Raw genomic sequence first — 24,098 nt, forward strand, 5'->3', positions numbered from 1 at the left:
GCATAGTAACAAGTGAACAGCGGAGGCACATTCCACCTTCCTATTACCACAAGTGAGAAAAACAAGCCTAATCCTATCACATGACTCACTGACGGCGTGCGTCAACCCCAAGCCCCGCCCCCTCCCAGGCCCGAACGTAAACTTAGCATCATGTGATGATATGGCAGTCACGTGACGGAATCATGTGCCTCCCCGCGCTCCTAGCTCCCATTACGAAGCCGGTGGTGTGACGTCACGCTTGTCATATGACTTGCGGCCGCTCAGCAGTGTTCAGTAGCCGTCGGGTTCCGGGAGCGGCTGCGTTTCGCTGACCTCACCAGTATACCGCTCTTCTACCTCCGCGTCCCACGGCGGCACCATGCTGGCCCTTATCAACAAGCTGCTGGACTGGTTCAAGTCCCTGTTCTGGAAGGAGGAGATGGAGCTGACGCTGGTCGGGCTGCAGTACTCCGGGAAGACCACCTTCGTGAACGTTATTGCGGTAAAGACTGTGATACTCGGCGGCCGGCCTACGCCCAGGCTCGCCCCCTGCTGTGGACCCGGTCCCATTAGGGCCTGGTATAGTATCTAGTGACCACACCTACTGGATCACTGCAGGTCCATGTCCTCCTTGTCACATACTCATGTGCCTCTTCCTCTTTTCTTGCAGTCTGGACAGTTCACAGAAGACATGATTCCCACTGTGGGTTTCAATATGAGAAAAGTTACGAAAGGCAACGTGACCATCAAGGTAAGTCTTTGTTTTCTACAGGGTCGGTGGGGCCCCATGTCCTGTCATCAGTCACCTTCCTCTGAGACATGGGTGTGGGTCCACCAGCTGTCAGTTAAAGGGGTTCTCTGGCTTCTGTTGTGCTGGCAGAAGAGCGTTCTGTCCGTACTTGTCCCTTGCCGCCTCTGCTGCAAGCTCTTCAGCCCAGGGCCGGATGAGTTCCTGAGTCTGCCTCGTCAGCTGCATATACTTGCAGTGTTTTTGTGTTAATGCAGAGGCTCCATTATTCTGATCACCGCTCTTACATGCCATTACTTATCTTGTACTAAGCCGGAGTTACTGACTTTACAACCAGCGCTCACTTTTCCCATAGAACTATGAAATAATGGTAAATCGGGATCATAACATAAGTAATATAATTACAGTTAATGATTTATTTTTATGGAGTTGGTCTGTTTATATTACTAGCTGCACATGTTCTGGGACAGACATGCAGGTAGTAATAAGCATTAAAGAAGTTATCCAGCCCCTATAACGCCCCACCAAAATGTCCAGCACCCACGTCCGCCATTGCATCTCCCTGTCGCGCGGATCAAAACATTTTAGGGTGGGAGGGGGCTGCAGCCAATAGCAGGCCGTGACGGTAACGGGCCTCACTAGCATCGCAGGTGATACTAGGGAGGCTTATCCCCGTCGTGGCGTGCTATTGGCAGATCCTGACACCCCATCCCTCCCTTTCATGTTTTGATGGGGAGGTGCAATGGTGGACGTGCGGGGAGCAGGAGCTATGTGGGTGCCGGGGAGAGGGGCCCAGGCTTTTTAGTGGGTATTGTAGGGGTTGGATAACCCCCCTGTAATAAACTATCGTCACCAACGCCTGGTAGTTTAACATGAATAATTCCTGTTTACATGCAGGCTCCCTGACCTCGCTGCCGGGGCTGCACACAGAACATGGCCTCTGAGGGAGCCTTCCATCCATCACCAGCCTCCATTGACATATACATGCGCTAAATCCACTGTCCGTCCCCAGTGTAAGTGAATGGAGGCTGCTGATAGATGGAGCCATGTTCTGTGGGCAGCCCGGGCATGCCGTTCAGGAGACCTGGGATTGGACGTAGGTGAAGAAAGTATAATAATGCTTATTACTGTTCCCAGCACACCTGCAGCTGGTAATATAAACTGGCCAACCCCTTTAGGAAAGATTATAGTCTTATGTGAACTGACTGGCATATTGATTGTATCATTTACTTTTATGGCATAAAACAGTCACAAATCATGGCACACGCTGTACATATAGCATCATTTGCAATCCTTCAAAAGTGGGAGGGTGCGGCCCTTACCTATACAGTTCACATGTGCATCAGCTCATGCGTGAATCTCTGGCGCACGGTCTGCCTGAACATGGGGCAAATTTATTAAGTGGAGAAATGTGCAGATGTAATGCCATTCTTGGTGAATGAGGTCTTCAGGCTTCCTTGCTGAGCATAGTTTGCCTAGTTGGCACCAAAAATCGACATTTGTCAGCAGCACTTTGCTTCTGTACACTGGGTACGGGCTGCTGACAGTATACCTACTGGATGGGAGAGGAATCGTGGTCACATTCATTCTTCCCCCGTTCAGTTTGCAACAGGCCTTATGAAAGGCCCTTCCAACAAGCACCAATCGACATGTATTTCATCGGGCTGAAGGAACCTTAATACTTCCATCCTCGCTGTGAAGGAAAACGGTCACCCTTGCAATTACTTCCTCCTTCTGCTGTTTTGATGACTTTGTAGTTGTATCCTGCGGTCAAACAAGCAGCACTTGTACAAGGGACGGGCAGAGCAGCAGCTCGAGCCTCGGGTGACATGTGGATCTCGTACTATCTCCAACTCCTATTGGACAGTTCAGCTAATCTGTAGATGCCAGTCACAGCTCTGCCCTATTGTTGGAGAGAGAACTTGGTAGACCAGGCAGTGACTAAAAGCGCCATCTTCTGTACACTAGCTGTATTTGATGCATCATTTACCAAGATGATCGCTTGCCCAACGCGTTTCACCATTGCCTTCTTGTTTGTAGCACCCAAGCTGCTTGTACAAGGAAGAGATTTGTTAGTTGCAGACTAAGGGCACATTCAAACGGCCATTTGCGGCCCCCAATGCACGGTACCATCCGTGCAGCTGCCGCAAAGGATCCAGACCCATTCAACTTCAATGGGTCCGTCATCCATCCACACCGCAAAAAAATACATGTTCTATTTTTCCGTGGTACGGAGTGCATCCGTGGGGTTCCGCACCGACCTTCCAGATTGTGGACCCATTCAACTGTTTGTGGGCCACTATACAGGCTCGGCCGAACCACGGCTGTGTGACTGAGCCCTAGTACAATATCGTACCCCTACGTGTCATGGCTGTCAACATTAGCATTTTCTGTATTGTAATAACAGTTTTTTGGTGGAAGATTGCAGTCCTGCTCACCAGTTCAGAGAAGAGAAGCCGCAGCTTGGATCGACAGAATGGTGTTGGCTGTATGGTCTACTGCCTCATTCATTGGTGTCACAACTGCCATATCTGGTCCTCGGAGCATCTAAGTAAAATGTGCTTAGTGCTCCTGCAGCTGCTCTCCATTTGGGTTTGGTGTGTAGACTGATAGGCAAACCATGACTACCTACATGGCAATCCGACTGACACCCCCATGTTGTTTACATAGACTGTATATTGGCCTTACAAACCCCAAAATGGGGGGGTGCTACAGGGTTTACATGTTGATGTTAACGTTTCATCATGTAGAGGATTGTTTTTGCTGGAATACATAGGCATACAAGAGAGGGTTAATAAGCTATACTTTACAGATCTGTGCTGGAGCTATACCAAGAAATGTGGCTTGGATGCAGGCATACGAATGAAGGAAACCTAGATATACTGCTTCTGCACTGAATTACAGTATGCTCGTGTGAATGAGCCCTATTGCTGGGTAGGTCTACCATAAACATGTCAAGCCTCCTTGCTAGTGACCATAGATGTGAATCTGTATCCATTTAGGGTATTATTTACAGGTCATTTATGACAAATGCCAGTTAGCTAAAGCTTCACTTCCATCGGGGTATTTATTTTATTTTTATTTTTTTAGAGATATATATAAAAAAAAATTTTCTGTAGCAGTCAGCACAGGGAGATAAAGCTCCTACATAGATGGGTAACCAATTGTCCGTTTGCCGGTAGAGTGAGGGGAAGAGGTTTTTTGAAAGGTAGTGCTCATGATAACTGTATTTGTAGAATTGGGATGACAGTATGATGGCTCTACTGTTCTCTTGATAAGCCTACAGAAGAGCACTGCACTTAAAGAAGTTATCCGAGACTAATCCCCTTCCCCGCCTGCCATTGGCTGTTCCCCCCCCCCCCCCCCCCCCCCGACACCGGATGTTTTCATCCGCGTGCGGGGAGCCAGGTAAGTATATTCAGTGTGGGGCCCAGGCGTAAGGGTGACTTTTTTTAGTCTCTGATAACTCCTTTAATGTAATTATTTACTAAATTACATTGCCGGAACTATGTCAGAAAAGTTGAGTAGATTCCAGGTCACGCAGGGAAACACATTTGTCACGGACATTCCCGTGGCAGGTACCAGGAGATTGGAGAGACTGGCAACTCGTGGGTTAAATTGACAAGTTCACTGTGGATCTTAGGCTAGGTCTACACGATGACATTTGTCGCGCGACAGATAGGGCACAACTACACTGCAACATTTGTCGCGCGACATTTTGTTGCACCAATGTCACGCAACAATTTTTATAATGGCAGTCTATGGTGTCGCACTGCAACATGCGACACTGCGACGCAACAGTCGCAGAAAATCTATTAGAGATGGATTTTTCTGGCGTCGCAGCATGTCGTATGTTGCAGTGCAACACCATAGACTGCCATTATAAAAATTGTCGCGCGACATTGGTGCGACAAATGTTGCTGTGTAGACGTAGCCTTATTGTGTCTGTGTTTTGGTAAATGCCTCACCCCTTGCTTCAGGTGTTGCTTGTTGGTAATTTACTTTTCCCATAAGTAGCCGCTTCTCACTCTTAGGCTGCGTTCACACGGGCGAGATTTCCGCGCGGGTGCAATGCGGTAGGTGAACGCATTGCACCTGCACTGAATCTGGACCCATTCATTTCAATGGGGCTGTTCAGATGAGCGATTATTTTCACGCATCACTTATGCGTTGCGTAAAAATCGCAGCATGCTCTATATTCTGCGTTTTTCACGCAACGCAGGCCCCATAGAAGTGAATGGGGTTGCGTGAAAATCGCATGCATCCGCAAGCAAGTGCGGATGCGGTGCGATTTTCACGCACGGTTGCTAGGTGACTGTCTATACACTGTATTATTTTCCCTTATAACATGGTTATGAGGGAAAATAATAGCATTCTGAATACAGAATGCTTAGTAGGTGATCAGTTGAGGGTTAAAAAAAAAAAAAAAAAAATTAACTCACCTTCTCCGTTTGTTCGCGTAAGTCCCGGTCTCTTCTTTACTTCTCAAAAGATGAACTATGGGCTAAAGGACCTTTGATGACGTAAGATCACATGCTCCAATCACATGGTCCATCACCGCGGTGATGGACCCTGTGATTGGAGCATGTGATCTGACGTCATCAAAGGTCCTTTAGCCCATAGTTCATCTTTTGAGAAGTAAAGAAGAGACCGGGACTTACGCGAACAAACGGAGAAGGTGAGTTAATTTTTTTAATTTTTTTTTAACCCTCAACTGATCACCTACTAAGCATTCTGTATTCAGAATGCTATTATTTTCCCTTATAACCATGTTATAAGGGAAAATAATAACATCTACACAACACCGAACCCAAACCTGAACTTCTGTGAAGAAGTTCGGGTCTGGGTACCAGAGTCGGTTTTTTATCACGCGCGTGCAAAACACATTGCACACGCACGATAAAAACTAAACATCGGAACGCAATCGCAGTCAAAACTGACTGCAATTGCATTCCTACTCGCGCGGGTTTGCCGCAACACACCGGGACGCATCCGGAACTAATCCGGACACGCTCGTGTGAACCCAGCCTTGGAGGTGCAGTTTATAGATTTTATTCCTGCCTTCTAACTAGCTGGTCGGTTGTACTCTGTGGTGCTTCTGGAGTTGTCAGTTTTCTACTTTCAGATAAGCCTTGTCTTTTCTTATTGTTATGTGTTTGTTATATTCCCTGTTTGTATCTGGGACTGAGACAGAGAATTCCATTCCCCATCTGGAAAGGAATGGGTTGTCTCTGGTCCTAACCTCATTCCAGGGCCTTATAGGGATATAAGGGCCTAGGTATCCAGCATATGAATATTCCTACCTTCAAAGTCTATTCATATTGATAGGTAGTTAGGGCCTGGATTAGGGTTGTATAGGAGGTGTCCTGTTCCTTCCCTAGTTTCCAGGCCCAGTTACTGTTCCCCTTCCCTCCTGTGTTTAGTGTGGATTTCCCCCCTTCCCCAACACTGATCGGGACAACATCATTATAATGGCGTGCTATCCTGTCAGAGGAGCAGAGGTCAGAACAGGAAATCACAATTACACATGCAGCGTGTTTTTCGCATTGTACGCACACATCTGTAACTAGCCTAAGAGCTTAAAAAAAATGATTTTAAAAAATTGATGGTTTTCTGGCTGTTTTTGTTACCACAAAAATACATAGATGAAGGCGGTTAATGTTTTTGATGGGAGTGTCCCTTTAGTAAATCCTACTTATGCTTTTTCCATCTTTTTGCTTGGCAGTATTTTCCGTCTTTGTAATCTGTTCCATTATTGCTGGCTGGTTTGGTAGTTTGTGGCTCTGACACAATGTAAAGCACACGACCGTTCCGTTTTTAGCTGTCCAAAAATCGCGGATCTGCAAAGCACGGATGGCGTCCATGCGCGTTCCGCAATTTGCGCAACGGCAAGGACAGCCTTTAAAATAACTGCCTATTTTTGTCCGCAAAGCACGCACAAGAATAGGACATGTTATTATTTTATTTTTTGCCGACCACAAAACGGAGCAACAGATGGGGACAGCACACGGAGGGCTGTCCGCATCTTTTGCGGCCCCTTTGAAGTGAATGGGTCTGAATCCGAGCCGCAGTTTTGGCGGCTCGGATGAGGACCAAAACAACGGCCGTGTGCATGAGGCCTAACAATGTGGTGTTTCACTGATACTCCTAACAACAAGTCCATATAGACTGCAAAATGGATTGTGATATGTACCAGAGGCCTGGTATCAGTGTACGTGATGTCTCCGAGACTCCCAAGCCTGTGAGTATCCGTCCAAATGTGTAATGTAGCTTCGTTGTTAAAGGGGTGTACACCAAAGAATATTTGTAAGGAAATTCATTTTTATGGGGAAAATCTTTACAGTTATTGTATACTTCATTCATGTGTATTGCTGCACAATATCTGATTAAAGTTTTTTTTGTTTTTTTTTGGGACTGATGATCTGTCTTGTGGACACCCGGGACTCCTGCCAATCAGCTGTTTGAGAAGGCAGGGGTGCTCCTGTAAGTGCTGCAGCCTTCTCGCAGCTCGTCAAGCACAGCGCTGTATAGTGACAGTGCTTGGTATTGCAGCTCAGTCCCATTCACCATGTGATCAATAAACGTGTCGTCACTGGTCTAGGCAAAGCAGAGAGAAGACCGTGGTGCTCGCAGGAGCGACGCTGCCTTCTCGAACAGCTGACGGCGGGGGTCCTGGGTGTCAGACCCCCATCCATCAGTAAAAAAAAAAAAAAAATAATAATAATAATCTTGGAAAACCCCTTTAAACTTCTATCATAAACTTCTGGTCATAAATTACAGTCCAAGAAACCGTAGGGCTTTTTGCACAGTTGTCACACTGCATACATCTTGTATTACTAGCATTTGCATGGGGGGGAATACAATGGTTACCAATGCATATGTTTACCTAGCTAAACAATGACTATGGTAGATGAACCAGAAACCCATATCTGATTATAGAGGCCTTGTAATATGCGGACGCCTCCGAGAACTGAATGTCCCAGTGTATGACTAAGCATGATTTGTGGAAGATGTGCATGCACTGGCTGTGCTGATACTAATGTCCCTTTTATTGAAAAATAAATAATAATAATATATATAATTTTTTTTTTTCAAGATCTGTGTATCTGATGTTTCACAGGCAATGAAGTAATCTATAAAGCTTTATATGATTTGCTCTGTGCAGTTTGAAACCGTTCCAAGCTGAGGGCAAGATCTGAAGCCGTGAGCGAGCCGTCATATGATTGTGCTGTGATCATGTGCAGTCGGCTAGTTCAGTGCTCTGACGTGCAGTGTGGCCTGTACCAAGATAAACTCCTCATCTCTTACTTATTGTTTATAAGGCTTTTACAGGAAACCTGGTATTGATTTTCAGATGGAAAGATCAGTGTCTCCTCAAGCAACACGTGCATTTCTTCATAATCCCTAGTATGCAGAAATAGTAGGAGCATGACGGGAAGCCAGTATTTTTCTACTTTTACTGAGACTGGGATATGATGCAGCCAGACACATCTTTTGAAATCCAACATGCCTGATCTTTGACAGTTAGAGGGGTTATCCCATGATTAATATAAAAAATGAAAATCAGAGATCATATAGAACATGACACCCTCTTTCTCACAAAGCTAGAACCAGCCCTGTACCTCACATGGATCCAGAGATCTCTCCATTCATTGCTCTGGTAGATTTATATCAAGCTGACAGCTCAAGGGGAGGGTCTTATCTGCTTCAGCTAAGGGGGCGTGTCTCAGCTCTCCCTATCACAGCTCAGGAGGCAGCTGAAGGATAAAACTGAGCATGTGCGGCCATCTCAGTGAGCAGGACAAAGAAATAACAAAAACAAACAGCAGGTGGCGCTATACAGATACATTTTATTTAATAACTCTGTGGCTATGCAAAATTTTTCATTACATGGAATTGCTAAAGTATTCAAATCTAGGTGCTGGTTTGAAAAATGTAGAATATTTTATTGTGGGACAACCTCTTTAAGGTGCCCACACACAATAGACTAAGCAAGCAAAAAATAATTTGGCTGACTGCTATTGAATGTGTATCTTTATGCTGCACCAATGGACATTAGGCCGCGAACTCCTGCAGTCTGTTATGGCGAAGGATCAGACTGCCAGAGTTCACTGTGTCCGGCATAGCCAGATACATACTACACGCAGCATTTTTATTTTTTTGTCCGTCCAAAAGCGGTATCCGATATTATAGTGAACGGGGATCCAGCAGCTTTCGGATGGGCCAAGAAATGCTGCTTGTAGTGTGTTTTTCGCCCCCCAGCCACCTTACAGGCTAGATTCAGTGACCAGAACAGAGTTCACAACGCCCATGTGAACCCAGCCTTAGATTTCCAACCTGATCTGCCTTCAGGTAGGCAGCCGTTGGCTAAGGAAGAGGGCGAGTCCTTGCTGTGTTTACTAAGAAGGGGCCTGCTTTGACCACTGGGGAAGTGGCGTGGAGTATTTCCAGTTTGCTGGGGGCTACAGCGTGTTGGTCCTAGTTTTTACACCATGCTATGGTTTCGCCACCCCTGCGTATCCGAATACCCTACGTAATTTTAATAAAGGTCCTGAAGGGGCAGTACAGGACACATGAATTCTCTCTTTGGGGTTCTTTGAATCCTTGTGTCTTTGTGTGGACAGCTTACTTTTTCTTTACTTGTTTTACCTTCTGCATACCGGATCAGCAATATTTTATTGGTGTCCTGAAAGAGGCCAGTTGTGCATTTTGGGCATCTTTATCTAAAAATGGACAAAACCAGAAATGCTTTTTATGAAGGAAGAATTTTAAAAATAATTCCTCCAATAAGGTTAGCAGGAGTAATTGAGGTGGACACTGGTTATGTGTAATATGGAAACTAACAGAAGAAATACTAAGGACGATATCAGCGGAAAATAATTGTTTGGTCTAATCAAAATCACGGTGTGCGATTTTCTGTGGCCTGTGAAGTTCACTAAATGAGTGATGTCATTCTTAAAGGGAACCTGTCATGGTGTCTCATCTGCAGGCAGCATGTTACGGAGCAGGAGGAGCTGAGCAGATTGATGTATAGTTTTTTGGGAACATATTTAATTTAACAGTACCCCAATAGTGATAATGCTCCCTGAAAGTACACCCTGTTAGCAGTAGTGCCCTCCTATATTGTGCCAAATAAGAACACCCCTCCCCCCAGTAGTATCCCTTGTGGTGGAAGTAGTAGTAATGCCCCAATTAGAAATAATTTTCCTCATGGAGCCTCCAGTAGAAATAAAGCCCCCTCCATAATAACAGTGATAAAGCTCTCCCATAGCGACCCAGCAGTAAAATTTCCCTCAAAGTGCCCCCAGTAGTGACAAAGACCCCCATAGTGCTCCCAGAAGTAACAATGTCCCTCTTCTGGACTTTAGGCTCAGTGGGGGCCAACAGCTTCATTATCTCCCTGCACTGCTGAATTCAGCTTTCTGGGCACAGAATCCGTTTTTTTTCCCCCTGCTAGCATGTTATGGACGGTAGAAGAAAACGCCCAGTTTTTGCGGAGTGTCTGAAAATGTACAGACCGTTGGCAACCCTGCTTGTATAGGGGAATCGGGTCTTGTTACAGGGGCTCCTCTCAGGCCTTAGCAATAACGGCGAGCAATAACTGTACGGGATGGGTTAAGGATGTGCGCTACCACCCAGCGAGTACATGAAGGGAGGCCAGGAAGTCATAGACGATGCTGTGTAAGAATAGTGGTGATCTCAGTCCAGAAAGCGGCCACGGATGGACTAAACCACCACATATGTCCCGGAGTCCCTGTCGATGCACACTAGCATAGGGGGGAGTATATGGGCCAACCTATTCGGCTGAATTTTCCTGACTTGTTCCACATGATTTATACACTCGGAGCATTTAAAGGACCAGGATAAGGCTAACAGCCACTGAGCTATTGAAAAGGTCTTTCCTACCTCCTGCTCCCATTTCAACATAAATGGCTGTTTGCTCTCCACACCAGATGATGGTAGGAATAAAATGTAGTAAGCTTAGAGCGTGTCGCTGTTTGGGATTCGAAGATCCTATTTAATGGTCTACTCACAGGCTGGTAAGGAAGACCTGATGTGACGGACCGGCATGACATGGTAAAATAAATGGTGTGGGAGTAAGAATTTGTTATGCAGTGTTTCAAAATCCTCGAAAGAAGACTGATCATATAGACACCCTATAGTTCATATCCCTTTTGACATCCAACCTGCAAGAGATCTAGTGGGAATGTGATATCCCAGGGCAGTGAGAGGAAGGTAGGAATTAATCATGGTAAGTGCCTCTCGGAGTCCAGAAGACGAGTCCAAATAAACACTGTGGCTTGCGTAGTGCTTAAGGGCAGCGTGCGTGAAAATCGCCTCAGAGCATATGCGGCTGCTTTCAATGAATGTTTCCTAGTGTAGTGCTCTTCAATGTGGAGCCATTGCTGGAGGGAGGATGGAGACCACCACTCAGTGGCCTGTTCAGCCAAATTGGCTAAATAATAGCTGTAGATGACAGGAACCCCTAACCCTCCCGATTTTATTAGGATGGAGAGACAACTCCATTCCTAAGTAAGGCTGGATGCACACGGCCGTAGAACACGGACGTGAGCGGTCCGTGGTATCCCGGCCTGGCATCCTGCTGAGCATTGGTTGCTATGACGCCGTGTGCTTCACGCCGCCGCTGCACTACAGTAATACACTCGTATAGATCCTACCAGTGTATTACTGTAGTGCAGCGGCGGCATGAAGCGCACGGCGTCATAGCAACCAATGCTCAGCAGGATGCCAGGCCGGGATACCACGGACCGCTCCCGGCAGTGTGCATTCGGCCTAAGAGATGGAGGTAGCGGCCCAATGAAATTGGTACCTGCTTTGCATTCGACCTTTTGGTTCTGTAGGCCACTAATACTACCTTGGCCTACTAATGATGGTGAAGCCATTTGGTTTAAACTGGTCGAGCTGAGTTTTATCTACTATTCTTAGAATAACACTTGTCATTGTTTTAATTTTTTTTTTCTTGTAGGTTTGGGACATTGGAGGTCAGCCAAGATTTCGTAGTATGTGGGAGCGCTACTGTCGAGGTGTTAATGCAGTTGTGTAAGTAAGATGGTATTTTTCATGTTGTGTTGAAATTACTCATTTGTTAGCTTGCTACTATTGAAACTATAAGGCCCTTTTCACATGAGTGAGTATTCCGCGCGGGTGCAATGCGTGATCCAGACTCCTTCATTTCAACGGGTCTGTGTACATGTGAGTTGGTTTTCACGCATCACTTGTGCGTTGCGTGAAAATCACAGCATGTTCTATATTCTGCGATTTTTCACGCCATGCTGGCACCATAGAAGTGAATAGAGCTGCGTGAAAATCGCATCCGCAAGCAAGTGCGGATGCGATGCGTTTTTTCACGGATGGTTGCTAAGAGATGTTGTTTGTACACTTCAGTTTTTTATCACGTGTGCCAAAAAGGCATTAAATCGCATTGCACCCGCGCAATAAAAACTGAATGCGATCGCAGACAAAACTGAATTACTTTGTTTGCGAAATCGTGCATTTTTCACAGAACGCATTCGCAAAGCATCCGGACCTAATCCGCACACTCGTCTGCAAGGGGCCTAAAAGTGGTTTTACAGGCATACTTTCCTGCCTGATCTATCATGGTGCGTGGATAGATACCGCTACATTTGGGGGGGGGGGAGGGGTAAACAGTCATGACACCCAGCTAGTATCATGCATGTGCCTTATCAATTGGAATAGACGTATAATAGATACTCTGTGGGCATCAGACGGTTGCCCAGTGGTCAGTTATGTCTTTTCCAGCTCAATTTGGTGGGAGGATGGGTCTGCGTAACCCCTTTAAGGTTGTTGCTTACTTTAGGCAATCAAGATGCAGTGTTTTTTGTTTTTTTTTCCCTTTCTTTTTTTCTCCTTTAATCTCTGCGTGGTATACCCCACCCTCCTAGATCTTCTGCTGCTGCCATTCCTGCTGGTCATTACTTCCTGATCCTGCCACAACGGTGATCCACCTCGCACACTGATTGGCTGAGCAGGCGTCTCCAGACATTTTCTGGGAGTTGAGACGGAACCCAGTAGAGACCAGCAGGGAGTCGGTAAGCAGCGAGCGATTGGTGAGGGCAAGTATTCCCTGACAAAGACCTTTCCTACTTCAGATACAGTACATTCAGTACATTACAATTGCTGTAATTTATTTTTTTTATTTTTTTTTCTCACTAGGTACATGGTAGATGCAGCAGACTTGGAAAAAGTGGAAGCATCAAAATATGAATTGCACAACTTGCTCGATAAACCACAGTTGCATGGAATCCCTGTAAGTGCGTATATATGTAATAGTGGTAATGCTATTTATTTATTTTTAAATCTGCTTTATGCCACCTTTTTAAAGTAAGGGTACTTTCACACTAGCGTTATTCTTTTCCAGCATTAATTTCCGTCCTGGGGGCTCAATACCGGAAAATGACTGATCAGTTTTATCCTAATGCATTCTGAATGGAGAGAAATCCGTTCAGGATGCATCAGTTCAGTCTTTTTGCCATTTCAGGACGGAGAAAATACCGCAGCATGCTGCAGTTTTCTCTCCGGCCAAAAAGACTGAACACTTGCCGGAATGCCGTATCCGGCATTAATTTACATTGAAGTGTATTAGTGCCGGATCCATCATAAAAAATGAATAAAAAATGTATTCCAGATCCGTTTTTCTGGATGACACCAGAGAGACGTATGTATAATAAAAGCATTTATTGTTTTATAGTTAAACATTCTCTTCCTATAGTCACTAGAGCCTTAATGTCATTAAAGGGTTATTCATATTCACAGGATATGCCATAAATTTCGGATTGATGCAATTCGCGTCTCTTGAATGCAAGTTCCTGCGGCATGCAGGCTTCAGGAAGTGGCCTAGTTTATGGAAACTGCAGTGTACTGAACTCTAGTTCTGGTCCGTGTACTGTGCTGTTTCTGTAACTCGGGAAATGCAAAAACAACCGATTTTGCTCTTGTACATGGTTCCTGTAACTCCTATTCACTTCAGAAACGGTATATTCTAGTGAGCTTGGCTGTTTCCATAAACCCAGCCACCTCTCACTTCCTGGATGTGGTCGCCAGTGAGATGGAGAGAAATGGGACAGATGATAGATGCAGGTTGGGGAAATTTATGGCATATGCTGTGGATATGTCATGAATGTCTCAGATAAGAATGCACCTTTAATGGCTGTTCAAGCGGGGAATGACCGCTGGTCACCCCACCAATAGCTAGAAAATATGGTCTATAGCAGGAATGCTCAACCTGTGGCCCTCCAGCTGTTGCAAAAGTACAACTGCCAGCATGTCCTAATATAGCTGTAGGCTGCCCAAGCATGTTGAGAGTAGTTTTGCAACAGCTGGAGGGTCGCAGTTTGGGCATCCCTGGTCTATAGTGACCAGGCACCATGTCAGAATTTGGAGATGGGTTGTGCTGCAATTTTGGCACTGCAATAGGTTGTGAGCCCTGCTGTTTACTAAAACTAAGCATAGTTGTGCTTTATAGAACACCATGGCACTTTTATTTCAGTGCTCTCATTAAGAGAAACCAAATAAGAGTGTTGCAGGTTTGATACCTTTTAATGACTAACCAAAATAGAAGTAATGATGTTACATAGCGAGCTTTCCAGACCTCATCAGGCGTACTACAAGAATATATGAAGAAACAGCAGGTTATAAACAATAAGAACAGAGACATGGGGGGGGGGGGGGGGGGATGAATGGACATTTGAAAAACAACAGAACAACATATCAAAGATCTTGAGAATGAGTCCTTAATTATCTTACAGTTAAGGGGTGTGAAAGTTTTATGGTCTCTAAATTGATGTTATCTCAGAGACCTGGTGCCCGACTATATCTATAGAAGACTCTTTAGATCTTGTAGTGTGTCATAAATCCCGGGGACAAATTCAGTCCAGTATTCAAAGTGTCAAGCAGAGTTATAAATTTGTATTCCCAAATTCTTCTAGCTCTTTGGGATTTGAAGTTACCTTTTTAATATGAGAACTTTCATGTGTTCTTCATTGTGTCCTGGGCTACAGAAATACTTAGCCACAGGAAAGTGTAGCTTCTTCTCTTTAAATGTGTGGTGGTGGGACCTTATCCTTGTATTGAGTTTCTGTCCTGTTTCTCCAATGTAGAGGCCTCCAACAGGACATTTAGTGCAGAGAATCAGATAACAACATTAGATGTAGAACATGGGAAGAGGGGATCTGGGAAGATTGTTTTTAGTCGGTCATCCTTATGTAGGACATGGTGTAGTTTTTTGGCAGTTTTCCTCAGTACCTCTAGTTGTAGGTCACAACCAGAGGTACACACTGGTTCTGTTTCTTTTTATTGTTTTGGAGAAGTTGACTTCTGGGGATCTTGGTGGCTCTTGTTATCTGATCTTCAATTGAAGCAGGATTGATAGCCCTGGTGTAAAAATGTCCTTTTTAGATGTTGTAAATGCTCATCCCTGTCTGATGGGCTGGAACAGATTCGGTTATATCTGATGGCTTGACTATAGATGATGGACTTTTTAATATGTTTGGGGTGGAAGCTGTCCCATTTGAGTTATGTAGGCCAATCAATAGGTTTTCGATACAGGGATGTCTGTATTGAGCCGTCTTGAAGTATTATGGTGGTGTCCAGAAAGCTGACTTCTGTGTGTGAATAGTTAAGGGTCAGGTTTATGGGATGGAATTTATTGAATTGTTCATGAAATTTTATCAGTTCATGTTCAGAGTCGGTCCAGATTATTAGGATGTCATCAATGAAGCTGAAGTAGGCCAAGGGTTTTTTGGGGTGGGATACCAAAAAGTCATTTTCCAGATTTGCATATTGCTGTGCCATTTTACTATCCATGGCGGTCCCAGTGCACTGTATATATATCTCCTTGTCAAAAGAGAAATGGTTATGGGTAAGGATGAATTTGGTCAGTTGTAGTACAGACTCTGAGACGATCCCATTCGCCTCCAGGTATACTCTCCAAGCAGTTAATCCATCATCGTGTTATATTATCGGGATTTATCAAACTGGGGTAAAGTAGAACTGGCTCAGTTGCCCATAGCAACCAATCTGATTCCACCTTTCATTTTTGACAGCTCCTTTGTAAAATGAAAGGTGGAATATGATTGGTCGCTATGGGCAACTGAGCCAGTTCTACTTTACACCAGTTTGATAAATGAACGGGTTTTTTTTTCGCCTTGTATAACTTTATTTTTAATTAATAGGTTTCCGGTTCTCCTTAACAGGTTTTAGTGTTGGGAAACAAGAGAGACCTGCCTGGCGCACTGGATGAAAAACAACTTATTGAGAAGCTGTAAGTTCATGGCGGGGTAATTGGTGCAAGTGTTTAGAAGACTCATTTACTTTACTATGTTATATCTAGTGATGAGCGAATTTCATGTTATGAAATTCGTTCACGCTTAGTTATGCAAGAGAGGAATCCCCTGCATAACGGAAACGGGACGGCTCCGTTTTGCAGCCCATAGACTTCTATTATGACGGAATGCCTCTAACGCAATTCACCTTTTACCACCAAACTAAGCGTGAACGAATTTCATAACCTGAAATTCGCTCATCTCTAGTTATATCCTTTGTGTACAGCACAGGGAAAGGCTGGGCGCACTGCATTAAGGTAATGCCCAGCCTTTATGTACAACTTACACTTTTCTCTGCAACTGTATTGTGAAGACCTTTTTATTTGCATTGTGTTACTAGTTTCATACTGGTGTGCAAAAAATTCTTACCACAAGATCTTATCATGACTAGTACACTTTTACAATGCTTACTGTGACTCCAGGTGCAGTATACGGACATGATTCAAATGTTAAAGGGGGTGTTCCAAGTTATATAGTTATCCCCTATCCACAGGGTAGGGGATAACTGACTGCTGGGACCCCTACCAATTGTGACAACGGGTGTCCCGCAGGCCGAGCATGCACCCTGCCACTTCATTTATTCTCTATGCGACTGACTGAAATAGCAGAGTGATGTACTCTATTTCCAGCAGTCCCATAGAGCATTAACCCCTTCAAGTGGCCAATTTGGACCAAATGCCAGAGCCCTATTTTTAAAATCTTACATGTGTCAGTTTATCTGGTAATAACTTTTTATCTGGAACACTTTTTTACTTATCCAAGCCGTTCTGAGTTTTCTCGTGACACATCTTACTTCATGTTAGTGGTGAATTTGAGTTGATACGTTTTACCTTTTATGCATAAAAATAATCCAAAATTTGATGAAAATTTGCTATTTTCAAAATTAGAATTGCTTCACATATATGTCTACTTTATGTTGGCATCATTTTGTAAATGTGTTGTTTTTTTAGGATGTTAGAAGGCTTAGAAGTTTAGAAGCAATGTTTAAAATTTTTAGAAAAATTTCCAAAACCCACTTTAAGGAGCAGCTCAGTTATGGAGTCACCTTGAGACTTGCCTAGTAGAAACCACCCATAAATGACCCCATTTTAGAAACTACACCCCTCAAGTTATTCAAAAACTGATTTTACAAACTTTACTAACCTTTTTAGGTGTTCCACAAGAACTAACCACTTCCTGAATGGGTTTATGTCTGAATGTTCTGGCACATCCTTTCAGAGATGGCAGCTGCACACTAATCCTGCAGCTGCCGAGCGGGGGATGCCTGCTGTCGGTGACAGCAGGGCACCCTAGAGAGAAGGTAGGGACCGTTCCTGTGTGCCCCTGCCCTCTAGATCGCTGTATACACAGCACTCAATTAGCGCTGTGTGTGTATATAGCTGAGGAAGCGATCTGCCGCTTCCTATCCCGGCCAGGAGAGTGCAGAAGCTGTCGATCAGCCCTGCACTGAGGCTGTACAGCCTCTCTGGGCGGTGTATTTCCCCTATAACTGGGGCTACTATGTCAGCCCCAGTTACAGGAGAAATCAATAGTTAAAAATAAAAAAATAAATGAAGTTAAATGTCCCCCAGAGGACTTGTATGACCTTATGGGGGACACAAAGTGTAAAATAAAAGTGTTTTTGGAAGGAAAAAAAATTAAAAATTTCCCCACAAATCCGTTATTTTAAAAATGTTAAGAATAGAAGGGAAAAAAAAAGACATTGGCTATCACCGTGTCTGTAACAACCAGCTCTATCAGGTGAACTCCGTAAAAATAGCCAAAACAGATGTTCCGTGTTGTGTTTCCATTCCGTTTGCCATATACAGTAATTAAAAAAATTGGGCTGGGCATAACATTTTCAATAGATGGTTCAGCAAAAATGGAACAGATACGGAAGACATATGGATGCATTCCGATTCTGGGTAACAAATATTGAGGTTTGTTTTGTTAACCCTTGATGTGTTCTAGGAAAAAAAAAATTATAATGGAAAATCTGCAAAAAAAAGTGAAATTTTAAAATTTCACCTCTATTTTGCTTTAATTCCTATGGAATACCTAAAGGGTTAACAACGTTTCTAAAACCAGTTTTGAATAGTTTGAGTGGTGTCGTTTCTAAATTGGGGTCATTTATGGGTTGATTCTATTATGTAAGCCCCACAAAGTGACTTCAGAACTGAACTAGTCTCTAAAAAAGCTAGTCTTCTAAAATTCTAAACCTTCTACCGTCCTAAAAAAATTAAATTGCATTACCAAAATTATGCCAACATAAAGTAGACATGGGTAATGTTAATGAAGGAATATTTTGAGGCATCACGATCTGTCTTAAAAGAGAGTCAAATTTAGAAAACTTTAAAATTCTTATGTATGTATGTATGTATGTATGTATGTATGTATGTATGTGTGTGTAAAACATTGACTCAAATTTACCATTAACATGAAGCACAATGTGTCACGAGAAAACCATCTCTGAATGGCCTGGATAAGGCCTCATGCACACAACCGTTGTTTTGGTCCGCATCCGAGCCGCCGTTTTTGCGGCTCGGATGCAGACCCATTCACTTCAATGGGTCCGCATCCGTTGCACCCTTCCGTGGCCCTGCAAAAATATATAGCATGTCCTATTCTTGTCCGTTTTGCGGTCAATAATAGGCATTTCTACAATGCGCCGCCCGTTCCGCAAATTGCGGAAGGCGCACGGGCGGCTTTCGTTTTTTGTGGACCGCAAAAAACGGCACGGTCGTGTGCATGTAGCCTAAGTAAAAAGCGTTCCAAAGTTATTACCACATAAAGTGACACATGTCAGATTAGCAAAATTAGGCCTGGTCAGGAAGGGGGTAAATGGCTCGGTCTGGAAGTGGTTAAAGCAAATTGGAGGGGAAATTTTAAAATTTCATTTTTTTGTTCAGATTTTCCATTTAAATTCAATTTTCCTGTAACACAGTAAGGGTTAACGGCCAAAGAAACCTCAATATTTATTACCCTTATTCTGCAGTTTGCAGAAACACCCTATATGTGGTCTTAACTGCTGTATGGGCACACGGCAGGGCTCAAAGGGAAAGGAGCGCCATATTGTTAACGGAGGGCAGATTTTGCAGGAATGGGTTTCAGGTGCCATGTCACATTTGAAGAGACTCTGACGTACCCCTAGAAAGAGAACCCAAAAAGTGACCCCATTTTGGAAACTACACCCTCAAGGAATAAATCTAGGGGTGAAGTGAATGCTTTGACCCAACAAGTGTTTCATAGAATTTAGAAACATGGCTGTAAAAATGAAAATTACATTTTTATTTCCAATATAAAGTTCCTTTTTAGATGCAAATTTTTTATTTTCACAAGGGGTAACAGGAGAAAATACACCCCACAATTTTTTTTTTTTTTATGCATTTTTCCTGAATTTGGCAACACCTCATAAGTGGTCATAAACCGCTGTTTGGGGTCACAGCAGCATTCCGAAGGGAAGGAGCATCATTGGGATTTTCTAGGGCCCATAACTTTTTTTTTTTTTCACCAATGTAGCTGTGTGAAGGCTTTTTTTTTTTTGTAAAGTTGGCAAAAATTGCAATTCTGTCAGTTTAATTTTTTTATTGGGTCTCTCTTGTGGTAAATATTATGATTATTTTATTCTGTGTGTGTGTGTATAGTATAATATAATATATATTTTTTTTATATTTTTGCATCACCATATACTAAAGTATCCAGGGGGCTCTTTTTTGCGGGCAGGCTGTCTTTTTTTTTTTTTTTTTTTTTTTTTTTTTTATTTGTATCATTTTGGGGTACATGTGACTTTTTGAAAACTATTTGTTTGTTTGTGGAGGTGAGTTAACAAAAACAGCAATTTCATAATTTTTATTTTTTCTTCCTCTTCTAGGGTCTGGTCAGCCTTAGGTACATGGCAACCCGGACACCTTTGTAAGACGTCCAGTTGCCATGTTAACCATCCGGCCGCTGCCATCGCAGCCGCGGCGGCCTGCTGGAAGAGAGGGAGATCCCTCCCTCTCAACCCCATGGATGCCGCGGGTGGCTACTGACCACGGCATCTATGGAGTTAAATGGCTGAGATTGGTGCCAGCACCAATTTTGGCCATTGCAGCAGAGTGTCAGCTATAAGTTACAGCTGATACTCTCTGCTGATGGCAGAGGCTCTGTTTCCGAGCCGCTGCCATTATAGCTGGCACATAGGGAACAGGGTGCAGGGGGACAATGGGGGCAATCAGAGGCTAAATTGCAGCATCTGTGGGCGTATGGTGGGCAGTGAAGATATCAGGGGAATGGGGGCACAGTGGGGGTTATGGCTGATTTCAGGCAGTGATCTCCATTGTGGAAATCACAGCCTGAAACTGGCATTTTCTTTCTGCAGAGACTAACCAATGAGAGCGCTTCGATTGGTCCCTTGCCGGCTTCCCCCGTGTCTCTGCTCTCCAGGAGAACGGAGATTGCGGCTGTGACACTTTATAGTGTCACAGCCCCGGTAAGCAGATTGGATGTGACTGTACGTCCAAATGCACTAAGTCACTTGCAATTTTGGAAGTACAGTCACGTCCAAATGCATGAAGGGGTTAATGCAAAATGGGTATCCTGTTCTTGAGATCGGTGGGGGTCCCAATGGTCAAACCCCCAGCAATCAGTTATTCTCTATCCTATGGGTAGGGGATAACTTTAATAACGTGGCACAACCCCTTGCATTCGGATCTCTAGGCTTGTTATACAGTATATAGACTTATATCAATTGATGGATAGTTTCAGTATATTGTTTGTTCATACCAATACCACCTATGAGAGAATAATTTCACTAATCTACTGTTTTTACCTGGGATACTTATTATTCTGCTTTGTGTTTCTCCTCAGACACCTTTCAGCGATTCAAGATCGAGAAATCTGTTGTTATTCGATTTCCTGTAAAGAGAAAGATAATATAGGTATTTTTTGCTTATTAAATTAGAATTTTTCATACTTTTCACCTACAACCATAAGGGTACAGCCCTACCAAGTAGTCAACATGGCCACAATACCAAGGCCATGATGTGTGGTTTTACTGCAGATCTGTGTGGCATCCAAATGATTAATGGCTGCACGATTTTACAAATACACAGCTGTTTTACCAACAACATTCATTTTAGTGTTCTGGTGGGCATCGTCTGTGGAATGTATGCATGCAAGAATTGAGTCAACACATGGTACTCTGTGGGTACAGATATACTTGAAGGGGATGTAACGAAAAGAAATGGATGGATTACTTTAATTCCTCATTTCCAGAAGCTGTGCAGATCTAGTCTGTGGACCATGTCTGGGTGTGAATTGCAATCCCAATCATATTTGTCTTCAGACAATGTTCTAATGGCTGCTCCTTGACACCCGTGTCACTCCTGATACCCACATGGCTTCCATTGCATCTCCCTGGGCTGCACTCAGTGTCCAAGGAAATTTGAGGTGCTAAGTGGAGTAGATGCAATCCAGAGTCCAATATGAATGGGATACCCATTGCACACTCAGGTGGGCAGTGGTATCTCATTCATACTGCATCTCCCTATCGCACTGATCAAAACATCTGGCGATTGGGGTGGGGGGCAGCCAATAGCAGTCCGCAACGGGGATGAGCCCCTCCCTAGCATCGTGGGAGATGCATCGGCGGCCGTGCGGGCATCAGGAGTGACGCGGGTGCCGGAGAGCGTGGTAAGTATAATCCGAGGGGCCCAGGCATTAGGGGGGTCATTATAGGGGTTGGATAACCCCTTTTAAATGATCATTTAATTTATATGTAAGGTATAGTTGGTTATCCTTGTGACTAAAGTAGTTGCAGCAAAGCCTGTGACATAGCACTACTGCTTATCTTCTTCATCCCTAACCTTTATGAGCCTTGTGTGTCGTTTGTATTTTTTACCTTGGCTAAAGTACCGTATTTTTCACTTTATAAGACGCACCCCAGGTTTAAGAGGAGGAAAATAAGAAAATAATTTTCATCAGACCTCATATCAGATCCTCGGATCAGACCCCCATAAATATCAGGACATCACATCAGCCCTTTATGTCAGAACCCCATCAGACCTTATATCAGCCCACATAGTGAGACCCCCATCAGACCTCAGATCAGATTAAAATAAAAAACTTCTCTTACCTGTCCTGCGCCGCGACTCCTCTCTACCTCCAGCAGAAGTCGCACTTCCCTGTCTTCCCGGCCTACGCTGTACGTGGTCAGGACAGTGAAGCGCCGGCCCCATGAATAAAGACTTGTAGGGTGAGTATTTCAAGCGTTTGCGGCGCTTCGCTCAATGCTCCCAATAGATACTAGTAAGCGCTTCCGTATAGAAGTGCTCCCTAGTATTCACTTTATAAGGGCGCACGGCCATTTTCCCTCCACTTTTGGGGGGAAGTGCGTCTTATAAAGGGAAAAATGCGGTATGTTGTCCTGCTGAGTAAAAATGGTCTTTATGGTCTTCTGTTTCAGACATCACATTGCAGTGGCTTATTCAGCATTCCAAGTCCAGACATTACTGAAGATCCACCGCCAAACCATCTTTCCCAATATCTTTTCCATTCTGCCTGTTACATGGTGGCAGAAAGATGGCTGCTACTGGGATTCACACATCATTTGGAGCAGTTTATGCAAGGTTTAACTGCTGGTTTTTGATGCTTTGTTTTTGTTTCTCTCGAAAAATTGGAAATGTGGTTTGTGGATCTTTTTATAGTCTGCATTATTGACCCTTTTAGCACTTGTGTATAGGACGACATGTATCGACTTCTATTCAGTAGTATGTGATGCACAGTTAAATTTAGCCATGTACAGTTTTTTTCTGTCTATACTCCGACGGTAAGAGGGCCCTTATGCAATATGGGTTAACACAGAAGTGCATTTTCCTGCCAGTGCATACTGAATTTACTCTTTTGTGCAATGACTGCTCCATTACAACCATGTATTCTGGATTTATGTATTGCATATGTATGTAAGCTACACGTGACCTTGCTTCAATTTACCAAATCCTGATATCTATCTTTGTAGTAAAAACAAATGATGAGATGATTATGAATGTGTACGTATTTGCCTTGGATACTTTTTAATTCAGTTGCTGTAAATATTACTAGAACTCATCGGGGTTGCCTTAAATATATTATGCATAATAATGTGTGTCTGCCAAAGGTATTTTCTTAAGAAGTTCAATCATTGTTGGTAAATCTACAGCTAATTGGGTTTACAGCCGGTGTAGTATCAGTTTCAACTTCAGATTTGACATTTCTTTAATGAAATGTAAAAAACAAACAAACAAAAAACTAGTATTGCATGTGAAATGTTTGATTTAAAACTTTTTATACCCTATGCAAATGTTCCAGCGATGTCCTCTTTCTAAAAAGCCCTTTCTCTTGATATCGCCCATTTCCTTTCACTTCCCTTTTTTTATTTTTTATTTTTTTTCCTCTTTATTTTTTTTTAATTTTTTTTTTTTTCCTTTTTTTTAACTATAAATCACTCCCTGCCATCTACGGCTGTTTCCTGCAGATTGTTGTACATTCTAAATGAAATCATGTGTGGACTACACAAAGCGACCTGCTTCTGTTGGGTCACCAGACATGCCACCAGTATGGAATAAGCACTTTAGGAGGGCCATGTTTCATGTCCCATGACCCTTCCTTTGTCCTCCAGGCAGTAATGAATATCCTGGAAATACATACCAGATAGTGCGTTCTTTAGTTTACTATTTGTGGTATTGCTGTTGTAGTACATTATGTGAATGTAGTGAAGATGATTGTGCCTATAACAAGCTGCCCTAAGGCACAAGTATACCATGGTAATAAATTCTGAAGAATCTCTATGAAGTATTGTCCATGCATGTCAACATCTATCAACTGTTCCGATGAACTTTGATTCAATAAAATGGTGGAGAGATTTTCTGTGATCCCTACTGATACTGTTTCTTCACTACTGCTCTCGAATAGCATTTAAAGGTTGTATGTGTCAAATACATATGTAATGTATATCATTAGAACACAACTGAAATGGATATGGTTACCCAATATGTATTTCCCCTCGGGCTTGC

At 43.6% G+C, this 24,098-nt stretch overlaps 1 protein-coding gene across 1 annotated transcript; it reads left to right on the forward strand.

Annotated features, from left to right (window-relative positions):
- The first annotated feature begins 189 nt into the window (after positions 1–189).
- On the forward strand, positions 190–23,407 carry LOC120982011 (ADP-ribosylation factor-like protein 8B-A). The gene is made up of 7 exons (XM_040411865.1): positions 190–481; positions 650–730; positions 11,715–11,788; positions 12,923–13,016; positions 15,961–16,028; positions 20,917–20,987; positions 22,514–23,407. The coding sequence occupies exons 1-7, from the start codon at positions 359–361 to the stop codon at positions 22,561–22,563; spliced, it is 561 nt and encodes a 186-aa protein (XP_040267799.1). The 5' UTR covers positions 190–358; the 3' UTR covers positions 22,564–23,407.
- Positions 23,408–24,098: the final 691 nt, after the last annotated feature.

The sequence above is a fragment of the Bufo bufo genome, chromosome 1 (genome assembly GCF_905171765.1).
Source record: "Bufo bufo chromosome 1, aBufBuf1.1, whole genome shotgun sequence".
In the NCBI taxonomy this organism is placed as follows: Eukaryota; Metazoa; Chordata; class Amphibia; order Anura; family Bufonidae; genus Bufo; species Bufo bufo.

Bases quoted from the DNA above. Each gene is read 5' to 3' on its own strand.
- LOC120982011 (XM_040411865.1), top strand. From the start codon at position 359: ATGCTGGCCCTTATCAACAAGCTGCTGGACTGGTTCAAGTCCCTGTTC. The intron at 11,789-12,922 runs GTAAGTAAGATG...TTTTCTCACTAG, and splicing joins CGAGGTGTTAATGCAGTTGT to GTACATGGTAGATGCAGCAG. The intron at 20,988-22,513 runs GTATTTTTTGCT...CTTCTGTTTCAG, and splicing joins TAAAGAGAAAGATAATATAG to ACATCACATTGCAGTGGCTT.